The 18891-nt window shown below is 59.2% G+C and overlaps 2 protein-coding genes across 2 annotated transcripts; both read right to left on the reverse strand.

The window, feature by feature from the left end:
• Positions 1–1898: 1898 nt before the first annotated feature.
• On the reverse strand, positions 1899–9566 carry TLR9 (toll like receptor 9). Its single transcript, XM_058567718.1, has 5 exons — positions 9558–9566; positions 9324–9380; positions 9027–9147; positions 6267–6436; positions 1899–4991 (listed from the first exon to the last, which is right to left on the reverse strand). Exons 1-5 carry the CDS (start codon positions 9564–9566, stop codon positions 1899–1901), a joined length of 3450 nt encoding a protein of 1149 aa, XP_058423701.1.
• Positions 9229–18862, reverse strand: TWF2 (twinfilin actin binding protein 2). The gene is made up of 9 exons (XM_058560217.1): positions 18687–18862; positions 15043–15120; positions 12509–12687; positions 12001–12096; positions 11684–11788; positions 11410–11535; positions 10458–10608; positions 10197–10318; positions 9229–9759 (listed from the first exon to the last, which is right to left on the reverse strand). Exons 1-9 carry the CDS (start codon positions 18709–18711, stop codon positions 9592–9594), a joined length of 1050 nt encoding a protein of 349 aa, XP_058416200.1. The 5' UTR covers positions 18712–18862; the 3' UTR covers positions 9229–9591.
• Between the last annotated feature and the right edge of the window lie 29 nt (positions 18863–18891).

Below are 18891 nucleotides of genomic sequence, written 5' to 3' on the forward strand. Positions count from 1 at the left end.
ACTGTGAGCATGAGTGTGTGGGTGGGTAGGTGTTGTGGTGGGTGGGTGTGTGGGAACTGCCCGAGGGCAGACTTGGTTGTCTGGATAGATAGGCAAATTGTGCTTCTCACATGCAAAGTGCGGCGCCCTGCTTCCTGCTCCTGCTCCTGGATGTGGCCGGAACAGTCCCAGAACCACTCAACATGGGCCTTCCCCAAGACTCCAGCCTAGGGGAAGAACAGTTCTTGTTTCCTTTTCTCCCCATGCACAGGGAAGTACGTGGCGCCTGCCTTCAGCCTGCTCCTCCAGAAGATGGGTCAGCCCTCAGGACAGGACAGAGCCCGTGTGGGGCTTCCGATTAGTGGGTCAGAGACGCTCCTTCTGTCTTTCTTTCAGGCAAGGAGATAACAGGGGATATCAGCCCACCACAGGAGCCCCTGTGCCCAGGTCAGAAAGAGGAATGTGGCCTATACTTCTCTCCCAGCTGTGATCTGGAGGGAGGGCAAAAGCAGACACCCTTCAACCCCAGGCTGCCCACAATCAAGCTGCAAGATTAGCCAAGTCTGTGGCCAGCTCCAACCTTCCATCCCAGAAGCCCTGAGCAGCTGAGCTGGCCCCAAACTGGCCTGGGCCAGGCAAGCTGGTTCCACTCTCCTGTCATCCCAGGCCCCAGCTTCAACTGTCAGACTGCACGTGTCTCTTATGCTCCTCAAAGGCCAAGTTTGTTTGTGGGGTGGTGAGGCATACAGCCCAGGACAAAGCACCTCAAGGGCTCCAGACCTGACACGACCCACGACTCCCCACACACACATGAGTGCAGACCCTGAACAAGCTGTGTCCAAACACTGGTCATCGGGGCTCCCAGCAGTATCCTGAAATCTATACTGGATATCAAAGCTAGAAACACACACACATACTCCATCCTGGTCAGATGTGGCTGTGTCTCCCACCTAAGTGCAATCAGCTGAGACAGGCAGAGGCAGGGAAAGGGACTCCACCTTTGTAGCCAGGTGGCAGCTCACCTAGGTGTCCCTTTGATGTCCGAACAGAGAGACCCAGCATGTACTCTAGGTGGAAACAGAAAGGGACGGATTATGAGCTCACTCCAGAATCTTCTGTGGCTCCCAGCTCCCTGCTGTGGGTATATATCCACAGGCCTTCTTCTCCCTAACTGGGCCAGCCTCCTGGGTGCAGCACAGGTGTAGCGACCAGAGAGCACAATCGCCCCTCTGAACTCACCACAAAGCTTTCCCCATCCACTTGGGAATGAGCATTCCTCAGGGCTGCTGCCTCTCAGGACTTTGTCTGCGGCCAGAAACAAAGCAGGCCTGCAGGTTCTCTGCCCTCAAGCCATTTTCAGTCCAGCAGGTGAGGAAGGCAGACCCTGTGACCAATATACAACAGAGGGGTGCTAAGCTAGCCTTAACAGGGCAGCCTGGCACTGCCTGGGACAGGATGGGGAGGCCAGAGCATTTGAGGAGGGTTCCAAAGGGGCAGGAGACCCAGCCTGGTCTCTGGGAAGACCAAGACCACATTCAGTGACCTTCCTCAGCCTGGCCTGCAAAGATGCTCATGAACACAACTGCCCTCAGCAGCATCCCTCCCCTGCACGGCCTGTGGGCCCTCCCTTTTTCTCCATGGCAATTTTCCCTAAATCACCTCTTGTCCCTCTTCACTTTAGGAAGGCCTGCAGAAGTCTCTCTTCTTTCCTCCCACTCACACACGTAGTGAGCTCAGGGTTGGCTGTTTGGCCGGCCAGTAGCATTTATTGAGTGCCTGCTATACGCCAGGGGTGGGGGCGGGGAGGCAGAGCAGTGGTGTCACAGAGTGAGGCAGATTGGGCATCCCAGGCAGAGAGGCAAGGCCAGGGGCGGGTTGGGGTGGGGGTTGGGGGGCAGGTGCCAGGCTGTCGCTCTGTGCTATTCAGCCATGGTGGGGCCCCGGCAGAAGTTCTGGTTATAGAAGTGGCGGTTGTCCCTGGTCAGGGCCATCCCCAGCTGGGCCCAGAAGCTGCGCTGGCCACTGGGCTGGTGGGGCCAGAAGAGGACGCTCTGGCGGCAGAGGCGCTGGCGCAGCCGCACGTAACGGGAGCAGTGGGCGTCAGGGCGCAGGATCACCAGCACCACAACGTCCTTGCGGTCCTCCAGCAGACGCTGCTGGGCCAGCAGGAAGCTGGCACGCAAGAGGCCGCTGACCCGGTCCGTGTGGGCCAGCACAAACAGCATCTTGCGGCTGCTGTAGACTGAGGCCCACAGGTTCTCAAAGAGTGTCTTGCCAGGTAGCCAGTCACGCTCCTCCAGACACAGGCGGAGTGCCCGGCGCCCACGGCGCTCCTCTAGCCGCACCCGCAGCTCGTTGTACACCCAGTCAGCCACTGCACTCTGTGCCTTGTCGAAGACCACAAAGGCGTCGTAGGGCAGGGCATCCACGCCCTGCTGCCGCCCCCGCCGGGGCAGCCAGGCCAGGCCCAGGTGGAAGCAGTACCAGAGGTCCCAGCCACAGAGGTGGTGCAGCATAGGTACAGCCATGCCCAGGGCCACAACCAGCAGCGAGAGGCCGAAACAGTCCCAGGAGAGGGTCTCATCCAGGCAGAGGCGCAGGTCCTGCGCAAAGATGCTGCGGCCCTGGAGCTGGCCCGGACTGCCACACTTGACGCGGCTGGGCAGACCAGGCACGGCAGCCTGCACCTGCAGCAGGAAGTCCACGAAGGCTGCCCCACAGGCGCAGTGCAGAGGGTTGGCACTCACATCTAGGACTTTAAGGGAGCCTGCTAGGGAACCAAACCAGGAGGGCTCCACCGTCTTCAGGGCGTTGGCACTGAGGTTGAGCTCTCGCAGTCTCGTGGCCAGAGCAAAGAAGCCTGGGACCACGAAGATGATGCTGTTGCTGCTGACGTCCAGCCTCTGAAGCTGGGTGCCATTAGGCAGGCTGCCATTGCTTAGAGCCTTCAGCTGGTTTCCAGCCAGGTCCAGCGTTTCCAGCTTGGGCAGGAAGGCCAGGCTGCTCCAATTGAAGAAGGCCAGGTAATTGTTACGGAGACGCAGCAGTCGCAAGCCCTTGGGGAGGTTGTCCAGGGTGCGTGGCAGGAGGATATGTAGGCGATTCTGGGACAGGTCTAGCCGGATTAGGCTTCTCAGGCCTTGGAAGAAGTGGAGATAGAGGTCTCCCTCACCCCACATCCGGTTCAGGTTATTGCCGCTGAAGTCCAAGGCCTGCAGCGTGGTGCTGCAGAGCTGCTGGGACACACGGCTATGGATGTCGTTGTGCGCCAGGCTGAGGTAGCGCAAGGAGCGCAGCTGGGCCACAAAGCTGAGGTTGTGGCCCACACCCTGCATGCTGAAGGGCTGGCTGTTGTAGCTGAGGTCCAGGACCTCCAGTCGCGGCAGCTCCGTGAACGAGCGCCCGTGGTACAGGTCCAGTTTGTTATGGGACAAGTCCAGCACCCGAAGGTTGGTCAGCGGCACGAACTGTGAACCGTTGACCGCCTGTGAGATGCTGTTGTGGCTCAGGCGCAGGCACTGGAGGCGCGAAAGCTGGGCAAACATCTCTGGCTGGACGGTCACCAGGTTGTTCCGTGACAGGTCCAAGGTGAAGTTGAGGTTCTCACAGCTTGGCATGAAGTCCTCACAGCTTGGGGTGTCCAGTGGGCCTGGAGTGAGGTCGCTGGGCGGCAGCCAGAACTTCTCTGCACCATCCGCCTCCCCTGTGGTGGCCACCGGCTTCAGGGCTCCACTGATGCGGTTGTCTGACAGGTCCACGTAGCGCAGGCCGGGGAAGGCCCCGAAGATGCCGAGCTGGGCCTGGTTGATGAAGTTCATCTGCAGATGCAGACGCTGGAGCATGGGTAGGTGGGCCAGGGGCTGGAGCGTCTTCTCGCTGAGCGAGCGGAAGAAGATGCCATGCAGGTCCAGCTCCTGCAGGGAGAGCAGGCTCCCGAAGGAGGGCGCCAGCTGCCGGTGGGCAAAGGACACCTTCTTGTGGTAATTGAAGGACAGGTTGAGTCTGCGCAGCTGGGTCAGGCCCTGGAAGGCCGTGGTTTTGGTGATGCAGTCGTAGAGGAAGTTCTCACTCAGATCCAGCACTGTGAGGTTGCCCAGGCCACGGAACCAGCTGGAGTTCAGCTTGTAGAGAGAACTATCCTTCAACACGAGGCCTTCGAGGTGGCTTAGGTGGCTGAAGGCATCGGGGTGCAGCTGGGGGAAATTCCGTGGGCACTCCACGCAGGGGTTGCGGGCATGGTCACAGCGGCGGCAGTTCCCACCCATGTCAAGAACACGCAGGGCAGTCAGATTGGCCAGGTCCTCAGGTGCCAGGGTGACAATGTGGTTGTAGGACAACAGCAGGTACTCCAGGCTGGGGGGCAGGCTGCGGGGCACCGTCGTGAGGTTGTTGTACTTGAGTGACAGGTGAGTGAGGTTGCCCAGGCCAAGCAGGGCGCCCGGGGCCACCTCCAGTGCCCGCTCGCAGGGGTTCTTGTAGTAGCAGTTGCCATCCATGAATAGGGAGCGCAGGGCATGCAGACCCCTGAGGCTGGTGGGGTCTAGCTGCAGGATGTTGGTGCGGCTCAGGATCAGGGACACGAGGGAGCTGGGCAGGGCGGGCACAGTCGTGATGCCATTGTAGCTCAGGTTCAGCTCCTCCAGGGTGGGCACAGCCAGGAAGGTGTTGGGCTCGATGGTCATGTGGCAGGGGAAGTGCATGGGGCTGAGGCCGGCCGGTGGGCAGTTCCACTTGAGGTTGAGTTTCCGCAGGCTGGACAGGTAGGCAAAGTCGGAGTTGTGGAGGTGGTGGATACGGTTGGAGAGCAAGGAAAGGCTGGTGATGTTGCCTCGGGGCGCTGCTGCCGAGAAGTGCGGCACGGACTTCAGGAATAGCCAGTTGCAGTTCACCAGGCCATGGGGCTGGAGCTCACAGGGCAGGAAGGCAGGCAAGGTGCCCTGGGCCAGGGCCACAGCCAGCACGGCCGCCAGGACCAGGAGAGACAGGGGCTGCAGGGCGCCGCGGCAGGGGCCCTGTAGGGTGGGGACTCGGTGAGAGTGTAGCCCAGCCCCACCTCCCCCTGCCCCACTTCATGGGGCCTCCCAGCAGGGCTCCCAAACCCCAACCAGCGCTCCCTGGGGAGGTTCCTGCCTCTCTGTCCAGCACCCATCCCAGCTCCAAGGCTCCTGGGGAACTTGGGCTTGGGTCCCAGCCTTGGACTCAGAACCGGGACTCAGAACTGGTTCTGAGACCTGGAATCCAGACTCATGATCCAGAGCTTTCACACATAACCAAACCCCAGCTGGACAGGAGAGCCGGGCAGGTGGTCAACAGGCCCACCGGGCTCTCCCTGACTTTCCCTTCCTTTCCTCAGAGGCCATTTCTCTTTCCTCCTGAGCAATGGGGCATCTGGCTCCCTTCCCTCCAGCTGCCCTGAAAAGCCCCTCTGCCCTCCACCAGCCTCCCTCTCCCTTTGGCCAAGACCCAGGCTGGCTACCACCCAGGGCCCTGGCTAGGGTGGGCACTGCCCAGCTCTTTCCCCCTCTGCCCACCTCACCCAGCCTGAGGACTCAACCTGCCGTGAGTCAGAACAGATGGGAGAGGGGCTGGGCAGCAAAGGGCCAGACAGACCCCAGCCCTGGGCGTCTACCTTGCTTGTAGCCCCAGTGCCACACTGAGTGCAGCCCTAGGCATCAGCCTCCTCATCCACACAATGGGTTTGGGTCTCACTGTTCAGAGAAGGGCTTCTGCTCTGATGTCTTCAGGGTTCAGTGAGCGTCCTCAGGGCCACGTGGGTGACAACCCCTTTCACTATTGTCTGCAGCCTCCAAGCTCACCTCTCTCCCCACCACTTCTCCAGCTGTCCCCTTCTCTGGGGGGCTGAGGGCTGCTGTCCTACCATGACAAGGAGTGGGAGATGCTCCAGAGGGTCCGGCTGGCAGACTGGGCAGCAGCTGCAGGGAAGGATGCTTTGCGCTCGCGGTCCCTTCGCGCGGCGACGGCTCAGAGAACAGAGGAAGTGAGAATTTCACAATAACCTAGGAGCCCCCTCTCTCACTCCCACCCTGCTCATGGCGGGGTGTTAGGGGGGTACAATGAGTCAGAGGCCATTTGCATAGTCAGATGGCAGACAGTCTCTTCACTCCTTCCTCTTTCCACTCCCCCGCCCACCACCCATGGCCTGTCCTAACAATCCACCTCTTCCCTCTTGGGCCTCACACCTGTCCTCTGGGAAGTCCAGGGAGGGAGGAAGGCCCAGAGCTCTGTCTAAGGTCAGTGAGACATTGGAATCAGGGGCAGTGCCAGACCTGGGTGGGCATGCTGACATCCACACCAGGGCCCTCCCGGTCCCAGGAGGAATCTTCCACCCTGACCTCAGCCCCCTCAGCGCTTTCCCCACAGGCAGCACTCTCAGGCTGGTGGCTCCTGCACCTGCCCTTCCTGCCCCTGCGGCCCCATCCCCAGAGCTCTGCGTTGCCTGAGGTAGCCAGAGGTGGGGCAGCATTGGCCTTACCCAGGCTGCACCTGCCTCCACCGCAGCTTGTCACTTCCTCCAGGAGCAAGGCCTCAGCTTCTGCATTCCCAAAGTGCCTGGTGCCCCGTCAGAGCACAAACGCCATGGCTGGGCCACCTGGGTCCTCCTGGCACATCGTCCCCTGAGGCTCTGCCCACGCCTCTTCTGACCCAGGCGATCTTAACTCAGATTACTCAGGCCCGAAACCCCAGGGTGAGTGGGGACCCTCAGCAAGTCCCTTGGCTCCACCTTCAGAATCTGCCCAGAATCTGCCCATTGCTCACCACCTTCACATCCACCAGCCTGGTCTCGCGTGCAGACCAACGTGGTCGCCTCCCGCCTCCTCTTGGGTTGCCCCGCTTCTGCTCTCAGGCCCCACAGCCTATTTGCATTCATACCCTAAGTCACATTAGGACCCTTGTCTGCTCAGACTCCTGCATGGCCCTTTCCGGAGTCAAAGCCACAGTCCACATAACGGCCAACAAGGTCCTATAGGATCTGCCCTCCCATTGCCTCCCTGACAGGTCTCCAGTCACACTGGCCTCCTTGCTGTGGCTTAAACACACCCATGTACTCTCCTGCCCCAGGGCCTTTGAATGTACTGTTACCTCTGCCTGGAAGCTGTTTTCCTGGATACTCACATGCCCCCTCCATCACCTCCTTTGCATCTCTGCTCACATTTCATCCTTTCAATGAGGCCTTCCCTGACCTTCTTATAAACCCTCACCAGGATCTGGTACTCCTGAGCCCCTTTACCTGCTCTATTTTTCTTTGTCATAACAGTTTTTGCCTGTTAACACACCATATCATTAATTTTTCATGGTTTGTTGCATATTGTCTTATTCCCCAACTGGAATGTCAGTTTCTTGAGGACAGGGTTCTTGTCTCTATTCCCACGGCCCAGCACAGCGCCCAACACATAGAATCCATGAGTCTCCAGCACTCGGGTATGGACAGGCACAGAGAGAGTGTTTCTGAGTGATGGTTGACTGACTGACTGACTGACTGAATGAATGAATAGGGCTTCTGCTGGGAGGAGGCAGGGCTGGACATCTGCTGCCCCCACTTCTCCATGCCCACCTCTGGTGGTGTCATGGCAGGCAGGCTCTTGGCTGCCAGGCATCCAGCTGGCTCACAGGCCCAGATGGTTCAGTAGCATGGGGGTGATGGCATTGTCTTCCTGCCCACCTAGGAACCAGTGTCTGGAGGAAGCAAGGACAGGCCTCCTTCTCTGGGTCCTGGCTAGAGTCCCAGCTCTCCTCCCTACAATTCTAGGGGCTTTAGTAGGGGCTGAGAAAGGCCCTAGGGATGGGCAACTGCCCTGAGCCCCAGCCCAAAACATGCTCCCAAGAGAAAGGAAAAGTGCCCATTCAGCAGCTGAATCCCAGTCATCAACCCCACACGTCCCCACCTCTGCACACCTGGGATGGGAGGGGCCTTCCACTCACTTCTCAGAGGCATAGACTGAAGCTCTGGCCTCTGATTAATCCCAAGCCAGAGGGAGACTCTCACGGAGTCCCTAGGACCAAGGACCTAGGCCCTTGGGGGCAGGAACGCAGATACCCGAGAGGACAGTGAGCTGACTGAGGAGTCCATGCACACACGGAGACACAGAGATTCAGACATCCACAGAAACAACTACCATGCCTCAGCCCCACAGAGGCCGGGAAACCTAGTGGACAGAGCTTACCCAGTGTGACAGGCTGAAGGATGTCCCCCCAAGGAGATCCCCGTCCTAATCCCCAGAACCTGCGCCTATGTTCCCTTACAGGATAAAAGGGACTTGGAGGTGAGATTAAGTTAAGGATCTTTTTTTCGTGTGAGGGAGATCAGCCCTGAGCTAACATCCGTGCTAATCCTCTTTTTGCTGAGGAAGACCGGCTCTGAGCTAACATCTATTGCCAATCCTCCTCCTTTTTTTTTCCCCAAAGCCCCAGTAGATAGTTGTATGTCATAGTTGCACATCCTTCTAGTTGCTGTATGTGGGACACGGCCTCAGCATGGCCGGAGAAGCGGTGCGTCGGTGCGCGCCCGGGATCCGAACCTGGGCTGCCAGTAGCGGAGCGTGCGCACTTAACTGCTAAGCCACGGGGCCGGCCCTAAGTTAAGGATCTTGAAATGGGGAGAGTATCCTGGATTATCTGGGAGGTGGGCGGTGTGAATACCATCACAAGTGTCCTTATAAGACAGAGGCAGAGGGAGATTTGACTACAGGAGAAGGCCGTCTAACCACAGAAGCAGAGGGAAGCAGAAACTGAGAGAAGATGCTTTGCCTCTGGCTGTGAAGACAAGGAACGGGCCATAGCCAAGGAAACAGGCAGCCTCTGGAAGCTGGAAAAGGTAAGGAAATGGATTCTCCCGAGGCCTCCAGAAGGAACCAGCCCTGCCAACACCTTGATTTAGCCCTGTCAGATTTAGCCTTGTTAGATTTACAAGAACTCTAAGAGAATAAATTTGTGTTGTTTTAAGCCACTAAGTTTGTGGTACTTTGTTACAGCAGCCACAGGAAACTAATACACCCAGATCCCCCACAGCACAGCAGAGGTGCACTCACCTCCCGGGCTGAGGTCCAGCCAACACCGGGACCTGGGTAAGGCTGTGCCCTCACACACAGACTCTCCATACATCTGTGGCCAGGAGCGCTGGGGCTCCACCAGCAGGCTGACAGGCCCATTCTGAGTTGAGAGAGGGCAGTTATACGCACACGGCCTCCCAATGTCCAGTGCCACAGGTGGTCCCTCAGGGCCAGACTCAGGTATTGATTTAAAAATATTTTATTCTTTAAAAAATACAGCATTCAACCATCTTGTCCTGCAGTGACCCCCTGCCCCAGCTCCGACTGACCCCACACCTTGCGGCCAAAGGCTTCTGGGCTGTGCTGAGACCCTAGTCTCACGCCACAGACATCCTGGACACACAGATGAAAGGCAGGGACAGCAGTGGCAGGGGGGGAGGTCACAAAATGCCAGCCCAGTGGCCCTCGGAAGCCGCAAAAGTGTTCAGTCACCAGCCCTCCTGCTTCACAGGAGGCAACCCCTCCCACCCCAGAGCCCAGGCAGGGAAGGAGGGAGGTGGGCGGCCCCACAGTCCACATGTTCGCTCGGCTCAGATCCTGCCACTTAGCTGTCGTCCCCATTCTCGCCGGGGCCACGGATGAGGCGCTTGTGGCCCCGCTTGCCCCCTGGGCCCTTGGGCTTGGCGAAGGCCTGCTTAAAGGCGTGTTGCTTGGGGTGCACCTCGTCATAGAGGAACTCAGCTGTCAGCTCTGCCCCGTCGCCAATCTCGATCTGTGTGGGGCAAGGCAGTGGTCACCCCAATGGAGGGGGGTCCCAACACACACTACCCTTGGTCACCCCCACTCCTGGGGTACCCTCTTGATCTCTTACACCCCAAACCTGGGGTCTTCTCCCAGATCCCCACCTGAAACACCACCTCCAGGAACACAGAGCCTAGGGCCTGCTGCCCTGCATGCCTTGGTCATCCCCAGTCTGCGTTCCAGACCAGGGAAAGGAGAGACATGGGTGCCACGGGTAGGACTTGTCCATGCCACCAGTCAGCTGGGCAGCCTTGGGCAATGCATGCTCCCCCTGGGCCTCAGTTCCCCATCCATCCCATAGGACAACAATGACCCCTGCTCTGCCCTTGTCTTGGGACTCCAACGCCCCATGTGGAGGGTGGGGTGACAGGGCCCTGGGAGGTAAGGCCCTGGGGAACGGATGCCCACCTTCTTGCAGATCTCTAGCTGGAAGACCTGCTCCACGGAGTCAAGGAGGCGGCTCTTGCAGCTGGAGTAGAGCATGCGCTCCTTGATGCTGCACTTGTACCCCGGCATGGAGTAGATGAACACTGAAGGGGGAGGGGGAGGTGAGCTGAGGCGGGCCTGGGAAACCTGCTGACCCACGCCCCCTGCAGCAGGCCCACTGGCTGTGGACCAGCACTCCTCCTGCCCTGCCACAGGTGTGGGGGTCCTGCTGTGGCCACTCACCCACAGACTCAAGGGCGTCACCCTCATGGGTATGCTTGTAGAGGAAGAAGTGGTAGCGGGCAGCATCTCGGGGCACCCGTGAGGGCAGCTGGGCCACATCCGTGGGCTCTGTATGCACCAGCTCGATTGTCTCCCGCTCTAGGTCCAGCTTCTGCCAAGAGGCAGGGGGACATGTGAGGGTACCAGGCAGGGGAGGTCCAGGCCCACCCTCCCAAACAACAATTCTCCAAAATGGGATGGGCTGGCAGGCAGGAGCCAGGGAGGAGCCTGCTTATGATCTCCCTCTCCCAGGACTACACTCCCAGCGGCATTCCCACTGGCGGGGGGGGGGGGGGTGTCCCTCTGCAGAGGCTACTCCTGGGCCCAGCCCTAAGTCTGCCGCTTTGAAAGCTCTGCTAAAGGAGGAAGTCCCATCAAGGGCGGAGGACAGGACAGTGGGAAGGGCCTTGACCTCAGGGAGGAACCACCAATGGGCCGGCCTACCCTCAGAGGCAAGGCCTCTGGGGGACGTGCCTTGCAAGGAAGGAACCATTCTACTTGAAAGGGGGAAGGCTGGACCACTGCGGCAGAGGGACCCTGCCTGGGGAAAGGGGGTGGTCAGGGGGCTGCAGAGGGAGTCTGGGACAGGAAGGGGCTCCGGGCCAAGGAGTCAGTGTGAATCCAGGATGAGTATGTATACGGAGCACGGAGGGCAGAATGAGGGACAGTGTCTCCCAGACGCCCCTGCATGTGAGCAGGGGCTGGGCAAGGCAGGGAAACAGAGCACATCCACTGTACACAGCGGCTGTACCCAAAACAGAACCAGGTAGGGACGGGGGGTGGAGTGGATAGTGCACTCCCACAAGTACATGGGTGAGCTGGGGTGTGTGCGCGCGCATCTGTACATGCACGTGAGCAGGAGCGGGACCCGAGGTGCCCATGTGTGTGCCTGAGGCAGGGAATGGGCACCCACCAGCTGGATGTAGTTGATCATCTTCTGCTTGAGCTGCTGAAGTGCCCGCTGGGCCTCAGGCTGCAGTGGGAAGACGAGGCCCTGCAGGGTCTGGTGCTTGCTCTCCACACTGATCTCTGTCTTCACCTGGGGGTAGGTGAACAGTGAGTGAGGCCCTCACCTGCCCAAACCGGGGTGGAGCCCACCTGAGGAGCACAGGCTCAGCCAATTGGGCCTGATGTGACCTCAAGGTCCTCAGGCTGGCACTTCTGCCCACGCTATCGGGCACACCCACCTCATTAATACGGATCTGCTGAAGCTCTCTCTCAGCCGAGGTCAGCGGGGCAGGCGCCGCACAGGATGACAGGTGCTTCTGGTACCCAGCAAAGGAGAGGTCGTCCTGGCCGGTGGATGCAGAAGCATTAAAGGGGCACCTCAAGGTGGGCTGGCAGAAGCCCACGACCACCCCAGTTTGCAGCTGGGCTGGACTCTCCCAGCCCTCCCCACTCATCCCCAAGCCTGGCACCCACTTGCTCTGTGACCCTGCATAATATCCCACCCTCTGTGGGCCCGTGATCCTGGCCTGGTGGGTCCTGGCCTGGAGGGGGCTACCTTCACAGTCCCAAAGAGCTCATCCTTGATGTGGCCGCCCCCAAACTCCTTCTTCACTGTGGCCCGTGTGGCTGCATACAGCATCTTCAGCCGCACCTGAAGGGCAGGGTCCAAGCCGTGAGACGCCGCCAGGCAGGATTGCCTCTCCAGAGGCAGGCAGAAGCCTCTAGGTGGGGACCTGGTCATCTCATTGTGGCCATGCATCCAGCAGAGGGCATAGCACAGAGGGCAGGATGCAGTTGGTCAGCTCAGACAGCAGGCGGAGCCCTCGCCCAGCTCAACCTCTGCCTCCCAGAGCCAGGCCAAAAGCGCCGGGCGGGCTCTGGGAGACCCCTGGCTCCAAGCACAGGGCTTGTCTCTCACTCAGACTCTCTACGGCAGGACCTGAAGTCTCTACCCTCAAACTCCCCAGGGTAGGGCCTTGTTACTTTGCTCAGATTCAGCTTCCACCACACCCCCCTCCTCTACCCCCAGATCTTGGGGCTGGGCAGGGGTCCCAAGGACTCACAGGGGAATTATCAGGTGACCAGGCGAGGAAGAGCCACTCGAAGCCCTGGGCGTTCTGTGAGTCCAGGCGGTAGAGCAGGTAGCAGGGCTGCTGGGCATCCAGCAGCGGCAGCACAGCCCTGTCATAGTCCTGGTCCCAGCAGCCCACCAGCTCCCGCGAGGCACCCAGCACGAGCTGCTCTGAGGGCAGAGGCCGGGTGAGCCAAAGAGTAGCCATCTCCCACACCCACCTCTGACTGTGGACCTCCAGTTTCCGGCTGTGGCTCAGACCTGCTGGTCACCCCACCAGCTTCCCCTGGAGCCCTCAAGTCTCTGAGGGACAAAGCTGTGTGACTGAATCAGTGAGTGAGTAAATGAATGAGGGCACAAAGCTGTCAGCTAGAGGTTGCTCCCGCTACACATGCACACACACACATGCACAGAAATGGCCTCGAGAATGTGCCCACAGATGACCCAACACAGACAACCACATGAAGACACGCAGCTGTGTACCCACTACTACCAACAATGTGGCCCCTTCACAGGCACCCACACACTCAGACCCCACCCCACTGGCACAGCTGCTCAGTGCATGGCCCCACCATGCCACCTCCTGCTCCCCTCCTCCCTCAGCCTGGGGCTCCAGCAGAACCCCCAGCACACCCTTCTCCGAACAGATGTGCTGAGGGAGGTGGGGTGACAGGCCACAGGGACCTACAGGAGCAAAAATATGAGACAGAGGGAGACAGGGGCTCCCACCAGACGCCGTACAAATAAGTGCCCTGCTGCCACCCACCAGCTGTAGTCCCCTTTCAAAAAGTAACCAAGAAAAAGCAGCCAACCTCTTAATGCGTGGGGCCAACAGGCTGCCACCTCCCTGGCTGGTGCAGAATGGCTAAATGGGGCATCGAGGCTAGACATACACTTGACCTATCAGCCCACAGGGGCTTAGCTGGGCACCCGACACTAGCCCGGGGGTGCACAGGCCCAGGCTGGAGGAAGAACTGGGGCAAGGGGACAATTCTCACCTGGCCATGGGGTCCCGGCACGTGACCATCAGGCCCTTCTGATGGGGGCAAGGGGCCCAGCTGTCCAGGAGCCCCAACATGCCAGGCCCACCTGTCCAGCTGCCTTGCTGTGGGCCTCACCCTCCTCACCTGTGCTCCCAGAACTCAGACAGGATCAGGCTTGAAAACAAGCATTCACAGGCTGAGTCAACCCCAAAAGCACTGTCAACATTGTTTAATTTGTTGCCAAAACTTTCAAACTGGGAAGTTTTATGTAAGAAGGAGAATTCACAGCTTCTCTAGAAAAATCAGGAGCTCAAGCCACACACAGTTGGAGATGGGCAGTGGCTGCCTATCAGGGGGCCCTGGACACCCCTGGGCACTCCCGGGCACCCCAACAACTCTAATGAAGAAAGGAGATAAGAGCCCACCTAGAGATTCCTCCTGCTAAACATCTGCAGGGACGAATTGTCTGGGAGGCGACACGGACGGCTGAGGACTAGGGTCAACAAGTCTCTCTCTTTGGGGGAGGCTGTGGCCTGCCACCCCTGGAAGTCTTTACTCCTGACCTACCACAATGACCCCAACCCAGCCTCTGAGGGCATCTGAATTTAGGGACCCCGGAAAAAGCCCAGCACAGCTCTGACCCTAAAGCCTGGGGTGAATTCTGGGTCTGGGAGATGCTGCTCTGAGCCAAATCAATGTGTGAGAAGTCAGCTGGGCATCAAGCCCATCTGGGAGCCCACCAAAGGGCCCACTACTGCATAGCTTCCAAGAAGGGCTGGAAGGGCCTATGGGAGGCCCAGCCCACCCCCAGGCTCAGAGTCTGTAGCCCCCACCTCCAGGTACAGACCCTCAGCATGGAAGGAAAGGGGAGGAGTCCTTTACCCCTGGCACCCTAAGCTTTAGTCTAATCCTCTGCTTCCTCAAACCCTCCCCACTTCAGGCCTAAGCTCAAACTCACCCACCCACCAACCCTTATACCCCCAGCACCTCCCCCTGCATAAGCTCCAGGTTCCCAGGGTCCAGGCCAAGGCCCAGCCAAGCCTGGAATCCCGCGGTCTTGCTCTCAAAGCGAGCTGGACACAAATCCCTTCTGCCCATTGTGGGGGCACTTCCAAAGGGCAGGGCCCTGGCTTCTCCTTAGGTCTCCCCTTGGCCAGTGGCCAAGCCAGGCCAGGCCTGCCGACCACAGATGGAGGTGAGTGGCACTAGCCACACAGGACAGTGCCCAGCCTCACTTATCTCCTGTCCCCTGCCAAGCCCAGCGTCCTGACTAGGCGCATCTGATACCTACATAGCCTCCAGGGAGGCTGGGCAGGACCCCAGGGTAGGGCTCTCCTTGCTATGCCCCTAGCCGTAGTTTCCTGCTCCGTATAATAGGAGTAATGATTACGCCCACCTCCAAGGCTCTCCTACAAGGCACCTCTCTTTCCCAGATAGGAAAATTGAGGCCCTGAGGGGGCTGGAGGCCAACATCCCCACACCTCCTGGAGGAGCAGCTGGGTCCAGCCCCCAGCCAATGCCCTAGCCCGTAGTGGGCACTCACCGTCCTCTATGACGACTTTGATGAGCCGGATAGAGCCAGCCCGTGCCTTGGCAAAGAATTCCTTCAGCTCCTCAGTGGCTACAAGAACAAGAAACATGGTGAGGGATGAGCAGGCAGAGTGAGCAGGGTGGGCAGGAACACGCACAGGGCCTGCTCCGTCCTGTGGGGTCTGGTGGCAGAGCTGGGAACCGGGTTAAATACAGCCCCCCATGTGACCGGGAACCTGAGACCGCTGAACACAAGCTCCCAAATTTAGCCAGCAGAGGTGGCAGGCGGGTGGCCTGCTGGCTGGGATAGTTCTGGTGACGGGGCAGAAGGGGATGAGACAGCCCACCCGAGGATGGGGCAGGCTCTGGGGCAGGACGGGCCAGCTAGAGGGAACAGCCCCCGCCTGTCCCCTGCCCTTCAGGAAGGCCCAGCATTGAGCTGGCCTGGGACACTCTCAGCACTGTCATATCTACAGACACAGAAATACATGAACAAATGTTCCCAATATGCACTGACCACTATGTCCATTAACACATGCACACACACACGCATGCATCGCACGTTGCATGTGCCAACGGGTACCTACTCAGTCCAGCATGTGTCAATGTAACACATAAAAACGTGAATGTGACAGAGAGAGGAGAAGAAATGCAAACACCCTCGTATAGGAACACACACTCAGCTGGTCAAACATAAACGGACACACACACTTAGACATGTGAACACACACACGGATACAGTCCCCAGGGTGCTCACAAACACAAAGACGGACAAATGCAGAGCTTGGCTAAGATATGCATGCAGGCAAGAGGATGTACAAAGTACACCCAGAAATACACTGGCCCACACTGACACCCATGTGTGCACACCCAGCCCCAGCCCACAGCCAGACTGCCTAGCCCTCAGAGGCCCCTGGCACAGCCTGCCAGAGGGCAACAAGCCCCCAACCCCCAGACAGTTAGGAAGCCTTCCTGGAAGAGGAGTGGCTCTCAGAAACTCTCCCAAACAGACCCTGTCTTGGTCATTTAGCCACAGAGCTGGAAGGTGACAGTCAATGACCAAGGACCCAAGTGCAGAGCTGAGTATTATGATCAGAGCTAGGGAACCATGGGAAGTCACAGATCCACAGGTGCTTCCGACGGGAAAACCAAGGTCCAAGTGGGGAAGGGCCCTACTTGGGTCTCTTGGTATGTAGAGCCAGGCCAGCATGACCTTGAGGCTGCCCCAGGGGTCAGGAGAATTCTACAGGAACACAGCTGGAGGGCTGAGGTCAGAGAATATTTATAGGGCCCAGACCAGGCAGCTCAGGGTGGGGGTGGGGGGCCTTTAGGAAAACAAACTCTGTTCATGTCCTCAGGTGCCCCTCATGCAGGGTGACCCTAAGCCTGAGACCTCAGGCTGTGTACTACCTTCCAAGGCCGCTGGGGGGCCAACTGAGCCCAGCAGGCCCCTGGGGCTCACAGCAGTATGGCATGAGACACAGCCCCACTGGGCCAGGCCAGAGCTACCCGTCAGCAGACCCCAGGCAGGTCCCTGATGAAGAGCCTGGCCTCTGGGGCTCCACCTTTCCTGTAGCTGTGTGTCACCTCTGACCTCGCTGAACCTCAAACTCATCTATAACATGGAGCCAATACTCCCAAACTGCAGAGGGCTGTGTGAGGAGTAAATGGGAGAAAGTGCTCGGTAATGGGGGCCTCCACTAATAACAATTACTAATTTTTATTACTGTAATGATGGCGGGGCAGGGTGTGCTAAGCTGCCCCTTCCACCTGCTCAGACCTTCTGAGAAGGAAAGCCAAGAAGCTCCCCCAAGGGAGAGGCTGACACATCCCTTCTAGTGTTACCACAACAAAGTGACACCCAGTAGTGGAATAGACATCCCCCTCCATGCCTCCTCAGCCACCATCAATAATCCAGAGGCCAGGCCTGGGACACCTGAGCCTCTGTCATCAAAGATTCATGCCCCCCACTCCTGCTGCCTTGCCCCCCGCCCCGGTAAGCCTCAGGTTACAGGTCCCTCCCCTGCCCTACTCTGAGGTCAGCAGATCCACACCTATGGCCAGGACAGGGCTGGCACCTGGGCATCCAGGGCAATCTCTCTTGCCACCTCCCCAAACCAGAAACGGGAAGGAGTTGGCTGCTCACAGGCAGAAGGAGGGCTGGGGGTGGCCCACTCCCCGGTGATCCCTTAGGCAGGCCTGTCTCACCATATAGGAAATGAGGGAGTGAGGCAGGGCCCTGGCCCAAGGAGGGAGGAGGAACCCTAACTTCTGATCCCCTCCCAGTTGGAGGCAGCAGCAATGACTAGAAAAGGGGAAGGAAGGGGCAGGCCCGGCAGCTGCTCCCTCCCATGGAACTGAGTCACGAAGCCACCCCTTCAGCTCCTCCTGGAGAGAGGCTGGCCCACCTGGTGGGAGGCTGGCCCTGACCCACGCCCCTGCCTTTTCTGGTCCTGTGGGGTGGAGCCAAGGAAATCCTCTCAGGGCGGTCCAGCCACCAAGCGGCCACAACCACGAGCCGAGATCCAGGCGGTCAGGCTGGTCGATGGTGGTGGCCCCAGGCGGGGGATCCTGGCATGGTGGGAGGAGTGGCTGATGGCCAAACCGCCAGGCTGTCTGGGCAAGCAGCCTGGGCCTTCCCTTCAGGCCAGGCAGCCCTCCCAGGCCAGTGACAGAAGGGGACACTGAGGCCCAGATATGGTCAGGACACCTGGCTCCTGGCCACTGCTTATCCACCAGCCCATGTAAGGAAGAAACCAGGCCCTTGGGGGACGGGGGTGACGCTCTGGGCTGGAGAAGCTTATAGTCGGGGAAGCTGACCTCGAGTCTCTAGGGCCAGGATCTTCCCTGACAAACCGCATATCTGCACCTGCCTCCAGCCTGGAGCTGGGAACTTGTAACCCTGGCTGGGGCAGACTCAGGAGATCAGAGTATAAAATGGCAGGGAGATCAGAGGTCAAGGTCATATTGGTGACTCTCCCCATCCTACTTTGAGGGCCCTGTCCCAGGTTTTCCCCAGCTTCCCTTGTGGGAGTGTGTGAAAAATCAATGCCCCATCCTCACACAGACACAAACCCATACAAGCTATACAGACACATATGGTACATGCATCCATGGTAACAAATGCATTGAGATGCACCCAAATTGTACACATGCACACACACACAGACACCCACAGGCGTGTGCACACAGTCACAAAACACTGATGTCTAAAGATGGCTCCATGAGATAGTGTCCATTCAATCAGCCATTAGTGCATGTGCATGAATGACCCTAGATATACACAAGCAGTCACATCCAGCTGTGCACACACAAGTGCACATGCGTGCACACTCCTCCAGATGTGCACATCCGGGTACAACCACCCCCAGAAAGGAACAAAAATATATAGATGGGCATCATAGGCACATCCACCCCGCGGTGGGCACACAGATACTTCCACCCCAGCTGTGTACGTACAAGTACACCTACTCCCAACTATGCACAGTAAGTCCGCACCCCGCCAGATGTGCCCACCCCAAGAGACCCGCGGCTGCAAAAGAGAACAGGAAGCTTCCCCCGGCTAATGCCGGGGAGGAGACCGGCCGAGAGCTGGGAAGGGGGCGCAGTCGCGAGCGGAGACCCTCCGCCTGCCGCCCTCCCACCATCCGCCCTCACCGTGGATGCCCGTCTGGTGCGCCATGGCTCCGTGCCCCGCTCCGCCCGCGCCCTCGGAGCCCTCAGCTCGACCCTGGCTCCTCTCCGCTCGCTTGGACCCAGAGGAGGAGGAGGAGGAAGAGGAGGATGTGGCGGCGGCCGCCCAGCCGCGCGCAGCTTCCCGGGCGGTGCCGCAGGACCCGCCCCCAGTGCGCCCCGCCCCCGA

The sequence above is a fragment of the Diceros bicornis genome, chromosome 2 (assembly GCF_020826845.1).
Source record: "Diceros bicornis minor isolate mBicDic1 chromosome 2, mDicBic1.mat.cur, whole genome shotgun sequence".
Lineage (NCBI taxonomy): Eukaryota > Metazoa > Chordata > Mammalia > Perissodactyla > Rhinocerotidae > Diceros > Diceros bicornis.

Bases quoted from the DNA above. Each gene is read 5' to 3' on its own strand.
- TLR9 (XM_058567718.1), bottom strand. The intron at 9,148-9,323 runs GTGTGGGGTCAG...CTCTCAACTCAG, and splicing joins CAGAAGCCTTTGGCCGCAAG to AATGGGCCTGTCAGCCTGCT. The intron at 6,437-9,026 runs GTGAGTGCACCT...TGGCTACCTCAG, and splicing joins GCTGGACCTCAGCCCGGGAG to GCAACGCAGAGCTCTGGGGA.
- TWF2 (XM_058560217.1), bottom strand. From the start codon at position 18,711: ATGGCGCACCAGACGGGCATCCACG. The intron at 10,609-11,409 runs GTGGGTGCCCAT...GCCTCTTGGCAG, and splicing joins TGATCAACTACATCCAGCTG to AAGCTGGACCTAGAGCGGGA. The intron at 10,319-10,457 runs GTGAGTGGCCAC...CTCCCCCTTCAG, and splicing joins TGACGCCCTTGAGTCTGTGG to TGTTCATCTACTCCATGCCG.